Source organism: Lepidochelys kempii, chromosome 2, assembly GCF_965140265.1.
Source record: "Lepidochelys kempii isolate rLepKem1 chromosome 2, rLepKem1.hap2, whole genome shotgun sequence".
Classification (NCBI taxonomy): Eukaryota; Metazoa; Chordata; order Testudines; family Cheloniidae; genus Lepidochelys; species Lepidochelys kempii.
In genome coordinates this window covers 204,245,786-204,265,293 of record NC_133257.1, presented here as the reverse complement: position 1 = coordinate 204,265,293, position 19,508 = coordinate 204,245,786, and the positions used below count along the sequence as shown (strand labels likewise).

General features: G+C 36.0%; 1 protein-coding gene across 2 annotated transcripts in view; it reads left to right on the top strand.

The window, feature by feature from the left end:
- The window catches only part of PLCL2 (phospholipase C like 2), a 189,344-nt gene that overhangs the window by 90,460 nt on the left and 79,376 nt on the right, over positions 1-19,508 (top strand). For both annotated transcript variants that reach the window (XM_073333540.1, XM_073333541.1), the window contains exons 3-4: positions 9,895-12,378; positions 16,691-16,894. In XM_073333540.1, coding sequence (XP_073189641.1) covers positions 9,895-12,378; positions 16,691-16,894 — 2,688 coding nt within the window. The remainder of the gene's footprint in view (positions 1-9,894; positions 12,379-16,690; positions 16,895-19,508) is intronic.

Below are 19,508 nucleotides of genomic sequence, written 5' to 3'. Positions count from 1 at the left end.
TCATTCCAGTAATTTGTGAGAAGATGCACGTGTGAAGTGTGCTGTTCAGTATTTACTAGGGAGAAAGGAGTATATTTTTGCCCCTAAATGAGAAGTTTATTTCAACGCATATTGAAAACTGTAGTCCTTCCTCACAAAGATGCATGTAGAATGCGGTCTTTGGGGGGTTTGTTCATTTGTTTTTGAAATATATATTATTAATATTTATACACATTTTCTAGCAGTGTTTTCAACCTCTGGTTGCAGACTATGTCTAATGTGGGGGTCCATGAAATGTTGTCAATACCATAAAACATGGGTTTTGAACCTGTGGTCTGTGGACCGCTGGGGGTCCGCAGACAATGTCTAAGATTTCCAAAGGGGTCCACAATTTCATTTGAAATGTTTTAGGATCCCCAAATAAAAAAAAAGTTGAAAACCAATGTCCTAAACACTCAAAAATCAGAAGGCAAATAAAAATAATGCAAAATTTATTATTTAAAAAACTCTTGATTTTTAAGACAATATCATGATTTTTGCAACCTGACTCATGGTTTTTAATTGCTTAGGGTGGACAACCATCTGCTAACCATCTAGAACATGGCTGACATATTGAACTGAACTAATACTGAGCTGTCAACCTCTGAAAATCAGGCCCTTTTAGGATGTTTCAATTTGAGCACCCAGAACTATACCAAAATCATGAAAGAACTCCTCATTGTCTTAGTAATTAACATAACGTTTGTATAGGTCATCAGATGAACCAAATTTATTTTGTATTCAATATGTTATTCTTTCATAGCCAGAACTGAATTTTATTTGTTTTTGAAGTTTTATTTCTTTACTTCCTTTTACATTAGGAATATCAGATTTTAACTACTATATTTTGGTAGAATGGTTCTAAGGAAGACTGGAGATCAGCAAAGGGAGGGACAAGAGTGTTGGAATCATTAACAGAGAACTTTTCTTGCATGTGTGTTAACAAAAACAAACAAAACCAAGAATTTTGAATAGTCTGATTAAAAATCCCTGACACTGAGTGGTCATTTTCAGTCTCTTATGATATCCTAATCCCATGAGTTCTCAAATAGTCCAAGGAGTCCTCCAGCAAACAAAGTGGACAAAGCCTGATAGTCATAAAGTAAAAATAAGTTGGAAAAAAATCCTCTAAAAGAACAAAAAACCCACAAATATTATACATTGCAAAGAAGTAAAAACCTGCAAAACCACACTTTTTTGTCCGTGACAGGTAAGATTTAAAGTTTACCCATGGGGAGATGAGAGTCTTCATTTTTGGACCTATCGTTTACACCATTCTGACTTGAGATATTCCCAGGGTTCCGGGTGGTCCTGTTGGCTAAGATTATTTGGGTCAGATCCTCATCTGGTGTTAATTGTCATAACATACTAACTGATGATCGGCTCCTTTATATTCAGCCTTATTAGCTTGACTTTTAAAATGAGAGCATCATCCAGAGAATGAACAATTATGTTTGTTTCAGATCAGGAGCTAGTCAGAATGGATCTATCAACAGGAGAAAGTTGTCAGACTATTAAGTGCTCATTAGATGCTCTAATGGCAGACGGACATAGTGCCAAGCTATGAATAATGTCTTCTGGGTAGGAAAAGTATGGGAAGAAATAAGATCCAATGTTGCTGCTTATTATTAACTCATGTTTGGCTTTCCCCTTCCTACGTCACTGCCAACTGAGACTGCTCTTTTAAATGAATAACATCAGTGAAAGTAGAAAAGACCATTTGGGTCATTGCTCTTAGAAACTCTGTTGCTGCAAGATTTTTCAGAGCTAGACCCTTAAGTGAAAGTAGGTTTTGCAAGGTATGCAGTCTAGACAGAGGTTTGTCCTGGAGTTCAGTGTTGTTTCCATCTGTAACTTTTAGAAGAATGTGAAAACAGTATTCTCAGGCTCTTGGGAGATATGTGATTCCTGTTGTGTGAGGGGAGCAAGCATATCCGTTAACTTAGTAGCTAATAGTCTTTCATTTCATTTCATTTCAAAGTTAATGATGTGTGCAGTTCTTCTCTCAGGCTGCTTTAATATTTAGGCAAGATGTTCTGGTCTCTTTTGATTCATAGGGCACAGGACTAGGAGACTTAGGTCCTATTTCTGGCTCTGCTACTGACTTGGGTAAGTCTCTTAAGCCAACAGTTTCAAACCTGGGTGCCTAACAATAGACACCTATATAAGCAGGCTGATATTCAAAGGTGCCAAGCACTCATAGTTCCCATTTATTTCAATGGGAGCTGGGGAAGCTCAAAACCTCCAAAAATTATCCTTTTTGTTGTTGTTGTAGTAGGTGGTACTAAGAGTTAATGACCCAGGATGGTACTTCTGTATTTGTATGAGAGAACCTTCAATGGTAAGTTATTTTTACAGAGTTTTGAAAGGTATTTTAGAGTTTATATCTCAACTATGTACATATTTACTTTTATAGCATGTCACTTGTTAACAACACAAAACATTACATGTAAAGAAGAGGAAGAACCTATATATTTTTGAGAAGCTGATAAAATTGCTAAGTAGTGCACTAAAAGAAACACGTTAAAGACACTAGGAATGGATTGACGATGCAAAAAGCCTAACCTCTTTGTGCACCTTTCCATCACAATCACAATCCTTATGTTCAGATGAGTGTAAGTACCGAGGACTGCATAGAGCTAGCACTGCTAGGAGCATTATCTATCCCAGAACGGACGGGGAGGATGTAGGGCAGCAGGATGGATTTGATTTAAATCACTAGTCAGGAAGACTCGATTTAATCATGGATTTCAATACGTACATAAAAGTGTATTCTTGTTGGTTGTTATAACTTCAATACATTGTGACGGGTTCGGTCACAGAGATCCCCTTGGGACTGTCACCTGATGTGCTGAAACTACCTCTGAGCCCATTTCCTTTGCCAGCTTCGGACTCCAGAACCGTGTCTTGTTGAGCCAGACATGCTAGCCTGCTGCAATACAGACCCTGGGTCTGAACCACACCCCCAAAGTTGCAGACTTAACTGAAAATGGCTCATCAAGTACTCCTGTCTCCAGCACCCAGACACCCAGTTTCCAATGGGATACAAACCCCAAATAAATCCTGTTTTACTCTGTATAAAGCGTATACAGGATAAACTCATAAATTGTCCGCTCTCTATAACACTGATAGAGAGATATGCACAGCTGTTTGCTCCTTCAGGTATTAATCACTTACTCTGGCTTGATTAATAAACAAAAGTGATTTTATTATGTATAAAAAGTAGGATTTAAGTGGTTTCAAGTAATAACAGACAGAACAAAGTAAGTTACCAAGCAAAATAAAACAAAACACGCAAGTCTAAGCCTAATACGTTAAGAAACTGAATACAGGTAAATCTCAATCTCTGAGATGTTCCAATAAGCTTCTTTCATAGACTAGACTCCTTCCTAGTCTGGACCCAATCCTTTCCCCTGGTACAGACCTTGTTAGTTCCAGCTCAGGTGGTAACTTAGGGATTTCTCATGACTGGCTGCCCCTTTGTTCTGTTCCACCCCTTTTTATAGCTTTGGCACAAGGCGGGAATCCTTTGTCTTTCTCTGTGTTCCCACCCCCCCTTCTAAATGGAAAAGCACCAGGTTTAAGATGGATTCCAGTATCATGTGACATGGTCACATGTCCTGTGAGAACCCTAGCCTACATTCTTCCAAGGCTGGCCGGCAAGTACCCCGGAAGGTTTGCAAGTAAACAGCCATTTACAGGTCATTGATTGTGAAGCACCCCTAATGGCTTCCACTTAACATGTTTACATCAGTAGTACAAGTTTTTATCTGAATCTCCTAACTCCAGACATAGAAATAATACATGCAAACATATGGGATGAACACACTCTGTAGATCATAGGCTTTGTAATGATACCTTACAAGAGACCCTTTGCATAAAGCATATTCCAGTTACATCATATTCACATTTATAAACATATTTTTATAAAGCCTGTGGAGTGCAATGTCACATACATATTCTTCACAACTCAGCGATAGATGTAGGTTTCATTTTTAGAAGGTACACACTATACATTTTTAAAGTGATTTATTTTAAAAACTTTTCAGATTAGTATTACAGCTATATAGAAAATGAATGATTGTTTGGTTATTTCATTTACCAAAGGTAATTGAGGCAGGTATATATGAAGTCATTGGGAGGTGAACTATCTCCAATTCAACAGGTTAATAATTAATATGTAGAGGATTTTCTTGCCAACTGTATTAGGAGGAGAACATCACCAAACAGACATTTACATTTTTTTATTTAACTAAAACAGCAATGTTATTTATTCTGGATTTCTTTCTTCAACAGCAAACATATAATATTTTAACAAAACAAGCATATGAATTTTTGAATTTAGTTAAACATTCAAGTTTTTTAAAATCAGGTTTGTTTTTGTTAAAATTGTTTTTAATTAAAACAGTTAAATGAAATATGTTTTTAAAAAAACAAAAATTAAATTGACTGTGTCAGCCAAGTCAACATGAGAAACTTAAAATATTGGCTTCTGCAGCTAACTCAGTTGTTTTCACCTTCATTTTCCTTTTTGTTCATAATCTGAAAAAGAAAAACAAGCTTTCCTGCTTTTTCAGGTTCCAAGCAGTTTCTCAATTTGGAATGAATTAGTCCAAAGGAAGAAAATATTCTTTCTACACCGGCTGAAGAAGCTACTGCTCTTAAAAGTGAGATTATCACTTCAACAGTCTCTGAATCCAAGTGCTTAAGTGACTTCCACCAGTTCACTTGTGTGACTTTCTATAAACCATCATCAGCAAACATATATTTCTTGAATGGTTCACCCTTAGCTCTGAACTTTATTATATTTGCCATTATGGAGGGATGATTGCTGGATGTCCATGTCATAGTCAACTCCTCTTCTTCAGCAGTTAAGGTTTGACCCTGGTACCAAGTATTGAGAATATTTGCAAGAAAATGAGCTGGAGATAGTGCTTGTCCCATTCCTTTTTTTAATGCTTGTAATTTAACTCTGTCATTGCATATTTCTCTTTTTAAGATCTCACTCAGTTCCTTCCAAATTTCAGCAGCGTCAGCAATAAAACAGCTATTTATTTCCCTGCATTTTGTTCAAGGCTACAGAAATAGGCTTCAGGGTACTCAGCATGAGTTCAACATTTCTCATAAGCCCAATGTTGAGAACTTTGGTTGTGACAGTGCCATCTATTTTTTCACGATTTTGTTCACAAACTATCATCAGATTAGGCAAGTTCTTGGTATAGTGCTCAAAACTGTTCACTACTGAGTTTCATCGCACGTCTTGTGGGAGAGTTAGCTTGGTTCCTCCCATTTTTTTTCAGAGCAGCTACTGCTGAGTGGTTGTTATGGAAGTATTTTCCAATTTCAACAACATTAGCCTTTATTAGAAGTCTTTGGCTAGGAGGTGCATCAAATGAGCACTGCAACCATATGTTATTAGCTTGGGACTCTCTTCACTCGCTTCTAAATAATTTCTTCTCATCTTGGATTCATTTGCAGCATTGTCTGTGACCAAGCTGCATACTAGACATTTGAATTTTTTTCACAGTTTGTTATAGCTTTTACTGCTATTTCTTGTAAGTATTCTGCTGTGTGTGTATTTCCTGATGTATCAATTGTTTCTGTAAGGAAGACATTCCCTTCTTCTGTTGTCACACAAGCACATACAACAGGATACCTGTGGACATTGCTCCACCCATCAAGACTCAGGTTAACAATTTCACGCTCTAGACCTTTCGCACACTGCTCAGTTTCTCTTTCATACACTTTATCCAGTAATTAGCCTGCGACATGTGCTCTGCTGGGTGGACTGACCCACCAGGTAATTTTTTCATCAATTACCTCTTTTTGTAAGCTGCTGGTTCTTATCACAAAGTTATCTATGGTTGTTTCTGGATGATGGAGATTTTTTTTTCTTTTTGCTACAGATGATATACTGTGGCAATGTGACATACATGATGTGACTGAAACACTATCATTGGCAGATAACTCTAAAACTATAGAAAATGACGGTGACCTTGAAAGTGGATAGTCTTCAGGATCCAGTATGTTGAGGATGGATTCTCCTAAACAAAATAAGTCAATGCCTTTATTTAATTATTATTACTATCCTTCTCATTTAGTATTACTCATTGTATTCACTGACACTCAGTACTACTTTAAAGGTGAAATTGTAAAAGGAAGATCTGTCTATTTCAGCTATTTATTTTTTATCACAACTGCATCTAAAGTGATAGTACCATAGAGTAACAGCTATATTTTTTGCTCAAATATGAGAATTCAAGAATAGTCCAGAAGGAAGACAGGCAGTCCTTAAGAAAGAAGTATGAAATAAAAAAGTTTACCAACCTGAAGATCCTGCGTGTTCAGACATGTTCCTTTCATCATCTTCAACGCAGCTTCCTCCTGAGAAGGAACGCTTCTCATGATGTTGTTTCATTTGGCCAACCAGGCCTTGCATTTCTTTGTTGCACTGTTTGCATTTTGCATGCATACCTGTCATATCCACAGGTAGGGGAACTTAATTAAAATAGTCCCACACTGGGTCTCTTTTATGGCCTGCTGCCATTATAGGTTTTCCCTTCAAGTGAGAGAATGGTATGGCAGATCTCAAATCAATGAAGATACACTCAGAAAGACCTCAAAACGTCTGGAATATGCTGCTCAAACAGTTTCACTTTTGTTTCTACTGCCTGTCCCCCCCTTCTCGCATAAATCTCCAGACGTCTTCTACTTGTCCAGATCTATTCCACCCGCAACAATCTTCTATTCATTGAACTTTTTGAAACTTTGCACTTTTAGAGAGTGGTCAGGGATTGACTCTGTGTACACAAATTTGCAGAGGGACAATAGGGTTGAGGTCTGTTATTTCTCACCTCTATATATTATTTATTTCTTTTAAAACATTTTTTCCGTTAACAAGCATGTTATCTCTGGAGACACAAATCCACAGTTTGAGAACTGCAAAACTCATTTACAAAACTTTTCTTAAACATTACTTGAATATATTCTCATACTATAGAATTAGAATTTATAATCCCTATTTCATGATGAGATATCTTTGAGCTATAATGTATCTTAATTAAAACTATCTTGAGATAGGTTTTTCCCTCAAAAAGCATTTTATTAAAAAAAAAGATTTAAATTAAAAAAATCTGATTTTTTATTATTTTTTTAATCATTGATTTTTATCCACCCTAGTATTAATCTGAAGTAGTATTTTATTTGTTCTGTCTTAAAAAGTTTTCAAAAATGCACAAAACAATTCAGATTTCCCATGTCATCCACTTACTAGACATGTTTGTTTTGAGAGAGACAATGTAAGTGTGCTGTTGAGCTTGTCTGTTGGAGAATAAGAATTGGTATCCTAGTACTACAAGAATATAAAAATAAAAGACCGCTCCATGTAAATAATAATCAAATTTGTCACTGAATTTTATTGAAACTCAGAAAATAACTCTAATCAAATTGTTGCTGGAAATCAAAAATACTTAAAGAACAATTTATAATTAAGGACCAACTCCAAGAAGCAATCCAATGATTGCAGTGCAGTTTAGTTTGATCTGTAGTTAAAAAACACATGTAGAAGGCAACCAGTTTTTGCTGGTCTCATGGTTAGTCTTTTAAAACTGATTTTGCTGTCATTAAAGATGCAATATTCATGTCTGATAAATTTATATTTTTATGTGGCACTACAAGTACCAAATATTAAACACTTGGCAAGGTGGCTTCACATATTAAATCATGAAAACAGAATTCTCCATTTTCACATCCAAATGAATATTTTCCAAATGCAATAATGGGAGAGGCATTTTGCCTTTTCTCTATTAGATTAGGTGCTATATAAAGGGTACCACATAAGTAGTGTTGTGAAATGCATATTTTTTATGAGTGTCCTTTGATTACATGTGAAAATGTTTCAGGAAATTTATTCTGTGGAAATGTATCTGTATATCAAATATTCTATTTGAATGGACCTACAACAATCTAGTAAAAGTACCCCTGCCGCTGCCCATATTAGCAATCTTTGCTAGCACTGGAATGAAAATTAAACAGATTTCCAGAGGTAAAGTACTAGCGAGAAAATTCTCCCTCAGAAACAAAAGAAAACAAAACACCCCACCAAAACTTTTCTATACAAATCTGGAAAAGTAATTATTTGAACCTTGCAGGAGGATACAAATAGAAAAATTGCTGTTCTTGAGATCTGATATCAAAGAGGTTCTTCCATGGGAACGATTGTGTTAGACCTTACAGATGAGAAGTTTCAGAGTAGCAGCCGTATTAGTCTGTATTTGCCAAAAGAAAAGGAGTACTTGTGGCACCTTAGAGACTAGCAAATTTATTTGAGCATAAGCTTTCGTGAGCTACAGCTCACTTCATTGGGTGAGAAGTTGAGTCCCTTTGCAAGACATGGCCATTTTTCAAACACTCCTAGAAATTTTCTCAGGCTGATTTCTGTCTGAATGGTGCAAGATAATGAACATATGTAGTTGTTTCTCTTTTGAAACTCATTATATATTGCGCTAGTTATTGTCATTCAGGTGACCTTAAACTGGATATGAAGTTGAGGGGAGCTGGCTAAGTGGTATTGTTTATCTTTAAAAAGTCATTTCTTGCAGTAGTTAATGTATAAGGAAACTTTAGGGTCAAAACAAAACAGAAATGGTGGGTAAATCATTGTTCTAAGGTTTCAGAGTAACAGCCGTGTTAGTCTGTATTCGCAAAAAGAAAAGGAGTACTTGTGGCTCCTTAGAGACTAACCAATTTATTTGAGCATACGCTTTCGTGAGCTACAGCTCACTTCATCGGATGCATACTGTGGAAACTGCAGAAGACATTATAGACACAGAGACCATGAAACAATACCTCCTCCCACCCCACTCTCCTGCTCACTTTAGATAAGCTATTACCAGCAGGAGAGTGAGGTGGGAGGAGGTATTGTTTCATGGTCTCTGTGTCTATAATGTCTTCTGCAGTTTCCACAGTATGCATCCGATGAAGTGAGCTGTAGCTCACGAAAGCGTATGCTCAAATAAATTGGTTAGTCTCTAAGGTGCCACAAGTACTCCTTTTCTTTTTGTTCTAAGGTTGAGGCTTTAAATTCTTTAAATTCTTCCTTAAGATACTCTTATGTGACACCTTCTACATCCCAATAATCTCAGCAAAGACTGTCCCCCAAATCACTACTGTACATCCCAATATTCCCCATCAGACTATCCTGTCTGCTAAAATTATTAAGCTGCCGTAAAGCAGCTAGATATGGCTAGTGGAGAATTTCTCCAGTTCAGGTTGGGAAGAATGTGTATCGGGGATGGTCAGTGGGCAGGATAAGGAGCGAGGAAGAGCTATGTGTGTGTTGTTTTGCCTGTCAGTACTTAGACTGTAAGTTCTGTGAGGACGTGACCTGTCTCTTTAATTGTGTATCAGTCTGGCTCTGGTATTTCTAAGGATCCTATCACCATGATATCTAAGCACTCTATTTAATAAGGTGTCAGGGATCTACAAATAATTACAAGGACTGCATGAGGGCTCAGGGGAACAGATTATTTCCCACCATCTTGTTAGTAGAATGTGAGATACCTACTTCATCATGCTGCTACTAACAAAATACTATGCATTTTTTACTTTTAAAACCAAAAATTTTGTAGGCATACAAAACCTAAGCTTTGTGATACAGAAAAAAACATTTTTTAAAAATGCCAGATACATAGGTATGCAAACACAATTATTAGCAGTTGTTAATATGTCAGATTTTGCATTTGTGGTGTCAGAACAAAAGATTTGTTGTCCAACATACCTTCTTTAGATTTTCCTCAATTAATTTTTGAACTTTGATCATAAAGATCTTGCATGTCATATAAACAAGCTCATATTGACTTTTTTTTTTATCCACAGGATGGTACAAAACAAAAGAGAGAACGGAAGAAGACTGTGTCATTTAGCAGCATGCCGACTGAGAAGAAGATCAGTAGTGCAAGTGACTGTATTAATGCAATGGTTGAAGGCTCTGAGCTCAAAAAGTTTCGGTCCAACTCTAGAGTATATCACCGGTACTTTCTTTTAGATGCAGATATGCAGTCCCTGCGTTGGGAACCTTCAAAGAAGGATTCAGAAAAAGCAAAGATTGATATTAAATCAATCAAAGAAGTGAGAACAGGAAAAAATACAGATATATTCCGCAGCAATGGAATTTATGACCAGATATCAGAAGACTGTGCATTTTCCATTATTTATGGAGATAATTATGAGTCTCTAGATCTCGTTGCTAACTCAGCAGATGTTGCAAACATTTGGGTTACTGGGCTAAGATACCTAATTTCTTATGGAAAACATACACTAGATATGATAGAAAGTAGCCAAGATAATATGCGGACTTCATGGGTTTCACAAATGTTCAGCGAAACTGATGCAGATAATTTTGGACATATAGCCCTGTATAAAGCTGTGCAGTTTATAAAAAAATTAAATCCGGGTTTAAAAACAAGTAAAATTGAGCTGAAGTTCAAAGAGTTACATCGATCCAAGGACAAAACTGGTACTGAAATCACAAAGGAAGAATTTATTGAAGTTTTCCATGAGCTTTGTACCCGACCTGAGATCTACTTCTTATTGGTTCAGTTTTCCAGCAATAAAGAATTCCTAGATACCAAGGACCTTATGATGTTTTTAGAAGCAGAACAGGGAATGGCACATGTCACAGAAGAAATAAGCCTTGAAATTATTCACAAATATGAACCATCAAATGAGGGCCAGGAAAAGGGCTGGCTCTCTATAGATGGTTTTACTAATTATCTTACTTCACCTGACTGTCATATATTTGATCCAGAGCATAAAAAAGTTTGTCAGGATATGAAACAACCTTTATCCCATTATTTCATAAACTCATCTCACAATACATACTTGATAGAGGACCAGTTCCGAGGTCCATCTGATATCACAGGATATATTCGTGCTCTTAAAATGGGTTGCCGAAGTGTTGAATTGGATGTATGGGATGGTCCAGATAATGAGCCTGTAATTTATACAGGACATACAATGACATCACAGATAGTCTTCCGCAGTGTAATTGACATTATTAACAAGTACGCATTTTTTGCTTCAGAATACCCTCTTATTCTGTGTTTAGAAAATCATTGTTCTATTAAGCAGCAGAAAGTAATGGTTCAACACATGAAAATTTTGGGGGACAAGCTACACACACAGTCTCCAAACATAGAAGAGTCTTATCTTCCCTCACCTGACTCACTTAAAGGGAAAATACTAATTAAAGCAAAGAAGCTTTCCTCTAATTGCTCTGGGCAAGAGGGAGATGTTACAGATGAAGATGAAGGAGCAGAAATGTCACAAAGAGTAGGGAAAGAGGGAGCAGAACAACAGAACACTGTGATAGTGAAACGATTTCAGCTTTGCAAAGAGCTTTCCGAATTGGTAAGCATATGTAAATCAGTTCAGTTCAAAGAGTTTCAAGTCTCATTTCAGCTTCAGAAATACTGGGAAGTTTGTTCATTTAATGAAGTGCTTGCTAGCAAATATGCCAATGAATATCCAGGAGATTTTGTAAATTACAACAAACGTTTTCTTGCTAGGGTTTTTCCTAGTCCTATGAGGATTGACTCTAGTAATATGAATCCCCAGGATTTTTGGAAGTGTGGCTGTCAGATAGTAGCCATGAACTTTCAGACACCTGGCCTAATGATGGACCTTAACATTGGTTGGTTTCGACAAAATGGGAATTGTGGCTATGTCCTTCGTCCTGCCATCATGCGAGAGGAAGTATCCTTCTTCAGTGCAAATACAAAAGATACTGTGCCTGGAGTTTCACCTCAACTTCTTCATGTTAAAATTATTAGTGGGCAAAACTTTCCTAAACCCAAAGGGTCAGGTGCCAAAGGTGATGTTGTAGATCCTTATGTATATGTAGAAATTCATGGAATCCCAGCAGACTGTGCAGAAAAAAGGACAAAAACTGTGCATCAGAATGGAGACAATCCAATTTTTGATGAAAGTTTTGAATTTCAAATTAATCTTCCTGAACTAGCCGTCATGCGTTTTGTAGTACTAGATGATGATTACATTGGGGATGAATTTATTGGGCAGTACACTATTCCCTTTGAGTGTTTACAGACAGGCTATAGGCATGTTCCACTGCAATCTTTAACTGGAGAAATTTTAGCACATGCTTTCTTGTTTGTACATGTTGCCATTACTAATCGAAGGGGTGGTGGAAAACCTCATAAACGGGGCCTCTCAGTGAGGAAAGGAAAGAAATCCAGGGAATATGCCTCTATGAGAACATTATGGATTAAGACCATAGATGAAGTATTCAAGAATGCTCTCCAGCCTATACGGGATGCTACGGATTTGAGAGAAAATATGCAGGTACAGTTTTTACGATGAAATTATCAATGTTTTTGCCACAGTTGTACTTTTGCATTATGGTGTGTCTGCAGTGTGTGTTACATAGATATGTAAATGTTAACTGCATTTTATAATAGTATTGATTTATCACGTTTTTATGCTGAACGAATTTAAAAACAGACTCTATTTGAACAGCAGCTGGATGATATTAAGATAACTCCTGGTACAAACACATGGTTTGTGCTACAATTCAGGCCTATTAATTGGCCCTATTTCTTGAGAAGGAATATACTAGATATACTGGAGAAAAAGGTAGAGGCTACTTTTCAGCTTCAAGAACTTAAGTAAAAAAGAAGTGCAGGGAGAAAACATTACTAACAATAACAAAACTTGTGAACAGTTTACTGTATATTCAAAGACCCCTCATATCTGAAAGAATTCTCAAGGACCCTGTAAATGGAACATAGCATAATGGCTTCCTCATCTCTTTATGAGGTGAAAATTTTCCTCACATCACTAGCAGATCTTTCAAAGAGATCTTTCCCTTCCCAGGATCCAAAAGAGAACTAGTATTTTACAAACACTTTAAATGGGGATGGAGTTACTCCTTCTCCCCTAAAGGGCGTGTTTCAAAGACTGCAATATCAAATAAATTCAGTATCACAGAATGATAGGAAGTAGTGTAGGCTAAGATGCTGGGTTATGGATCCCACTGTTGGATTGCATCTTTTGGGTGTTGATAAAGATTCCTGGTACAAGAACTGATCTAGGACAGAAGTAGAGAAAAATGTAAAGATTAATATTCTGTTTGATGAAGCTTTTAACTATATAAAAACTACAGTAAAAGTCCTAGCACTAAAAAATAAAATTAAGTATAACCGTATCAAAAAAGTTACCTATTAAATCTTCTTATTTTATATGACTTTAAGGAAAAACTCGTTCAGAGAAACGTGCTTGAGGCTCAATTCCAGATTTTAAAAGGGTGTGTATTTGTACTGTATATCAGTGCAGATAACTTTTGTTTATGAATAAAGTTATGTTGAAAGTTGTAATAAATGAAAGATTTTAACAGTATTGCAAACTTTAAAGATTATACTTGTTCTTCTGAATTGTATCCAGCAGCTTCCCCATTCCATTCAGTATGATTTATGCCAAAGACATTATTATATGCAAAGATCACAAACAAAATTTGGAGGCATGATTATGACTGGTAAATGAGATTCAGGTTGCAGACTGGATGTGAATCTAATCTGTAATTAAGGAAGGTCTGTTATTCCGTTGTGTACTGTCTAGGAGATTTCTTTTAAGGTGTCTTAATCAAGGATAGCCTGGATCTAAGACTTGAATATACAAAAAGAAGGTGTGATCGTAACTAGCATGCTATTTTATTTTTCAGAATTGGTGTGTTTTTGAAAAATGTAATTTTATTAGGGTTTTTAGGAGTGCTAGGGAAGGAGTTTTCTTTTATGCATTTCATTCTGTTACTTTGAAAGATGCACTTACATCTTCCCATCTTATTACTAGCATAGCTGGAAATGTCCACAAGACAAATATAGTTTAGGTGGATGATAGAATAATTTTGATTATTTGAGCTGACAGATTTGCATGATGTGTTGCACACTTGTTCTTATGAATTGTGTCCAGTCTCCTACAACTTCCCCATTCCATTCCATAAGCAAAGATTATTAGCAAAATGTGGAGGAATGATTATGACTGGTAAATGAGATTCAGATTGCAGACTAGATATGAATTTAATCTGTAATTAACGAGAGGCTCTAATTCCATTTTGTGTATAGGCTAGGAGATTTTTTTAAAGTGCCTTAAGGAGAAACCTGGATCCTAAGACTTGAATGTACAATAAGAAGGTGTGCTCGTAACTAGTATGCTATTTTATTTTTCAGATTGGTGTGTTTTTGAAAAACGTAATTTAGTAGGGTTTTTTAGGGTCAGTGCATGGGAAGGAATTTCCTTGTATGCATTTCATTCTGTTACTTTGAAAGATGTACTTACATCTTCCCAATTTATCAGTAGCATACCTGGAAATGTCCCCAAGAGGGATATAGTTTAGGTGAATGATAGAATGCTAATTTTGATTATTTTAACTGACAGATTTGCATAATGTGTCTATAAAAATTTAAATTGTAATATAAATATAATCTCTGCTACACAGGTGTTTATACTACACCTGTATAAACTGTCCTAAAAATAAATGAAAAAATCCCATTAAAATACAGACAATTGCAAAATGTATGTCAGGGAATTTGAAATAGTTTAATTTCTTAATTACATATTCATTTACTACTATAATTGCCATGATATAGCAACTAGAAAGACAGACAACTTCGGGTATCTAGGGATTCTAAATATGAAATAGAAAAGTATTTCATGGAATAAAGTACACATAGGAGTATAGTGAACTACACCAAGATTTTGTTTGAGTAATCATTAGAATCCTTTTATCCATACTAGGCCTTTTTTCTGTAGTCAGCAATATGCATCGTGTTAGTAATACAAAAGCTTGTATCACTATCACAGCTGAGTGTATGATGTCAGTGATTATACTGGATAGGGTATAGAACATCCACTTTGCTTGGCAGTGCAGAAAATCATGAAAGTCAGCATGGCCTAGTGGGTAAGACATCAAACTGGGAGCCAGAAGACCTGAATTCTGCTCACTGTCCTGCCACTGACTTGCTATGTACCCTTAGACAAGCCACTTAACTTCTCTGGGTCTTAGTTTTCTTTTCTGTAAAATTGCTGTTTGTAATGTTTATCCACATTTGTAAAGTTTGAGATCTATGAATGAAGATCAGTATAAGGCCTGTCTTTTCAGATGTCCTGTTGTTTTATTAAATTCCAATCTAATTATTACAAATAGCCTTGGTTTACTAAACAGTGAAAACAAATTATTTGAAAGGCAAAATTAATAGATTCCAAGGCCAGAAGGAACCATTGTGATCATCTAGTTTGACCTCCTGTGTAACACAGGCCATAGAACTTCCACAAAATAATTCCTAGAACATATTTTCTTAGAAAAATATCCAATCTTGAGTTAAAAATTGTCAGTATTGGATAATCGATCACAACCCCTAGGTTAAATTGTTCCAATGGCTAATTACTATCACAATTAAAAATTGATGTTAATAGTTGTGTGATGTACCAGTCACTGCACTGGAAATAACTTATGTATACAAATTCATACATAATAGGTTCTTTTTAAAAATAGGTTGAGGTCAACTTGATGTGGATTGTCTGTTAAAAGTGGCCTACGTATTTAAGCCCTGATTCCCATTTACACTAAAACTTTACACCCTTCTGGCAGTATAAAGGGTCTTTCAGAAAGTAAAAATGTCACTCAAGACCTATATGCTATATGTCATATGCTTTAAAATATGTGCAGAATATCCCAAATGACCAAGATAAGAGGAGCACTTGGAACATTTGATACTTAAACTTACTTATTTTTCTCTTACAGGTCCACAAACTCCAGACTTGCCACAGATCGCCACCTCCCACTTGGTGCAACAACCCTAAATTCACTATGGTGGAGAGCACTCCCATCATGGGAGTTGACAGGAGGCTGGAATCATTTTATAGGATTAAGATAAATGGCTGATGTTTACAATATTTCAATGTTTCTTAAGTTTAAACATATATATTTTATATTCTAGCCTACAAAATACAAAATAAAAATACTATAAACTCTTGGAATATGTACAATATTGGGTTTAACAAGTACTCTTAGAAGGTCATCTAAGTGATAGTGTGACATCACTAGTGGAGTGCAGCGTTCTGGCATCACACCAAGTGGGAGCCAGCAGATCCTCAGCATGTCTGGAGAATGCTGACATACAATAGGTATGTTTAAAGTTACAAATGGACTGACTTGCCCCCTCCACCTTACTAAGTTTATTTGAGACATTCAGCACATAACATTTAAGCAGTTGGATTTAAAAACATTTTAAATACTTTCTGAAACTTTTCAAAAGCTTGTTCAATCAACATGGATTAGTAGTTCATTGTTTTTATATTTATTGACAAATTGAAGTTAATAGTAGCATATTACAACCTCTTTATTCTAAGTAACATTTATTTTCTGTAGCAGGATTTTAAGTCTCTTTGAATTTTTAATATCTCTGATAAATAAAATATTGCAAATATCTATGGTACTTTGGAAAACTGCAATTTTTCCAGGACGAAACCATTGATAATTCTACACCATCGCTGGGTTATAACTATTATACAATGAAATATAAGTCTATTAAACTGAATGAATGAGAGATTAAAAAGCATGTTTAACTGTAAAGTAATTTCTTTATTTTCTTTTTAACAGAATGCAGTCGTTTCATTCAAAGAATTATGTGGCCTTTCTCCTGTAGCAAATCTTATGCAGTGTATTCTGGCAGTGTCTACCCGCTTGGTTGGACCTGAGAGTACACCACTGGTACTACTGAATCTCAGTGATCAGTATCCCACTATGGAGATACAAGGGACTGTTCCAGAGGTCTTGAAAAAGATTGTAACTGCGTATGACATAGTGAGTAGTCCTTTGTGGTTTATGTATGCTGCTTGAAAGACTTTCTTTTTATAATATACTGTACCATGCCTGTTTTGAAAGGTCATTCTAATCTATGACTTCCTATTTCATACTTCATTACTTGTGCTTGAAAATTTATTCCCATGAACATTCAGCATCTGACACTGTTTTTATGTGCGGTGAATGTAAAAATTAATACCTCTCACCTCATGCAAATTCACAAGACTTTGTATTAGTGTATGTAAATATGAAATTTAACTGTTTACGCATTAACTTGTAACTTTTTGCATATTGATAGCTTTTTCACGGGTGCATAGTGATTTGTTACATTACATTTTTGAATTTATAGAGCTGTAGTTCTTTTCACCGTTGATTCAAAGAGTAGAAAATGTTAATGTTTTTAGGAACTGTGATTTTATGAGCAGCGTGATACTGTTGAAATCCTCATTTTTTTTCATATATATATATATGTTGCATCTGTCCTGTACGTCTCATTTATTTTGGCAGTTGTACATTCTATAATCAGCTCTAATTTTCACTTTAGCTGTTCTAAACTTTAGCAAATCTGTAGATGGTGTCTTTAGAAACTAGAAATATTCAGAAATACATAAAAATATCAAAAGTATACTGCATGGGGAAAGAAAGAACTGTGTAAAAAAAGACTAAAGGATATGAATGCTGTAGCAGAGTGATGAATTATGTAGTTTACATTATGTATATATAAGGAGGAAAATCCAACAGTTTAAAACCTCCACCTGATTTCAGTTGCAGAAATATGACATGGGGAAGAGACAATCTGTCACATAGGGTTAGAGCTTTTGATTTTTTTAAATGAACTCCTCTAAAATTGGAATATGATGATATGTAGATATTCTCTTCCAGGATTTTTCTATTAGTGTTGTGTTTTCAAACAAAACAGCGCAACTGTTTCCCTTTTTAAAAAAATTAGAAAATCGAACCATTAACCTAGGATCTGAAAATATGTATATGGAGTTACATTTTAGAGCTAATTTCCTGGCACAAATAGCTTTGGAATAGTAACCATACCAGACCCTTCATACTTACAGGAGCTCACACGGTATTACTGTTTGTAGAAAGAAAAATTAGTTAACTAGGAGTTCAGGTAGAACTATGGGATCGGTGCACGGCTCAGTGATGTAAACACAGGTGCAGTTTGGTTTAAACGATACCATACTGTGTAATTACTGTAAGATTAGGATATTATAGTACAAAGTGTTCTTAATTGTTGGGATTACAGATAAAATGAACCTCTGTTGTTGTCCATGGAAAATGTGTCTAAATGTCTGGTTGTTCTGAGGTTGGTGACAATGGGAGCACAGTTGCTCCTTTCTGGGCATTTCTATACTATCCATAAATTTGGAATATCTGGATTTTTAGAATTAGGATTTTTTTAAATGGTAATTCTCTTAAAGAATTTTCAAAAAAGGGTCATTGTTATGTCTATTCAACCTTAACTCCAGGGTGGTGAAATTATTTGCCTGGGCATTTCAACTGTTCCAAAAAAAAAAAAAAAAAGGATTTCTCAGTGACAAAACTCCCAGAAAACTTTGCAAGTTGCACCAAGATAGACCTTTCCTTCCCAGAGAGTTTCATACCTCCACTTTCTTTCTTTCTAATATTCCTCTTACCATGAGGCTTTGTCTTTCATGTGGCTTTTCCTTTCCTCTTTTAGTCTGTGCATTGTTGGAATATAAAGCGTGCTTTGACTTGATGCATGCTTTATAGAAAACCAGCAGAAATAAAGAATTCATTATGTACATATAAAAGGCGATCATATCTGCAAAGTTGTACACACAAATCATCTCCTTCCCCAAAAAAAGATAAAGGCAACAACACATGCCAGGATCAGCAGGGAAAAAAGTGGAATTTCTAGAGCAAAGTGATTTTGAAGATATGATAAAAAATGAGATACACTTCATTTTTTGGAACCTCTTTATCTTGGAAATCCCTTGTCTAATTTGACAGAAACATTTCAGAAAATTTTTTATTGTGGGCTGAGAACTAATGGTAAAATTTCACATGGTTACATTTGATTCTAATGGATGTCATGGGATACACAGGCCCTTTTAAGGTTCATAAGCAGATTCCTCCTTCTTCGAGTGCTTGCTCATGTTGATTCCGTTGTCGGTGTGCGCACGCCCATGAGCACAGTCGTCAGGGGTTTTTGCCTTAGCAGTCTCCGTAGGGCCAGCTGTGTCACCCCCTTGAGTGCTGCACTCATGCACTCATAGATCAGGTGCTGCCGGCCCTACACCCTCTCAGTTCATTTTCACCGCCCGTGGTGGTCAGTCAGAGTGCCTTTCCTTGCTCATCAAGGGCTAGCGGTTTTTCTTATCTCAAACTGTGTGCCTTAAGGCTTTGTATATAGTTATTATTTGTGTTAAGTACCTGTTTATTGTAGTAGTTTGTTAGTAGTTAGGTCCCAGTGGGGATTCTGACTCCGATGGGGCATGTCCCGGTCTTCGGGTTTTAAGCCCTGCAAATCCTGTAACTGGTCTATGCCTGTTAGCGACCCCATGGCAGCTGTCTCAAGTGCTAGAGGGAAGTGCACATTAAAGAGAGGTGCTGGATTTGTAAAAACTTTCAGCCTCGC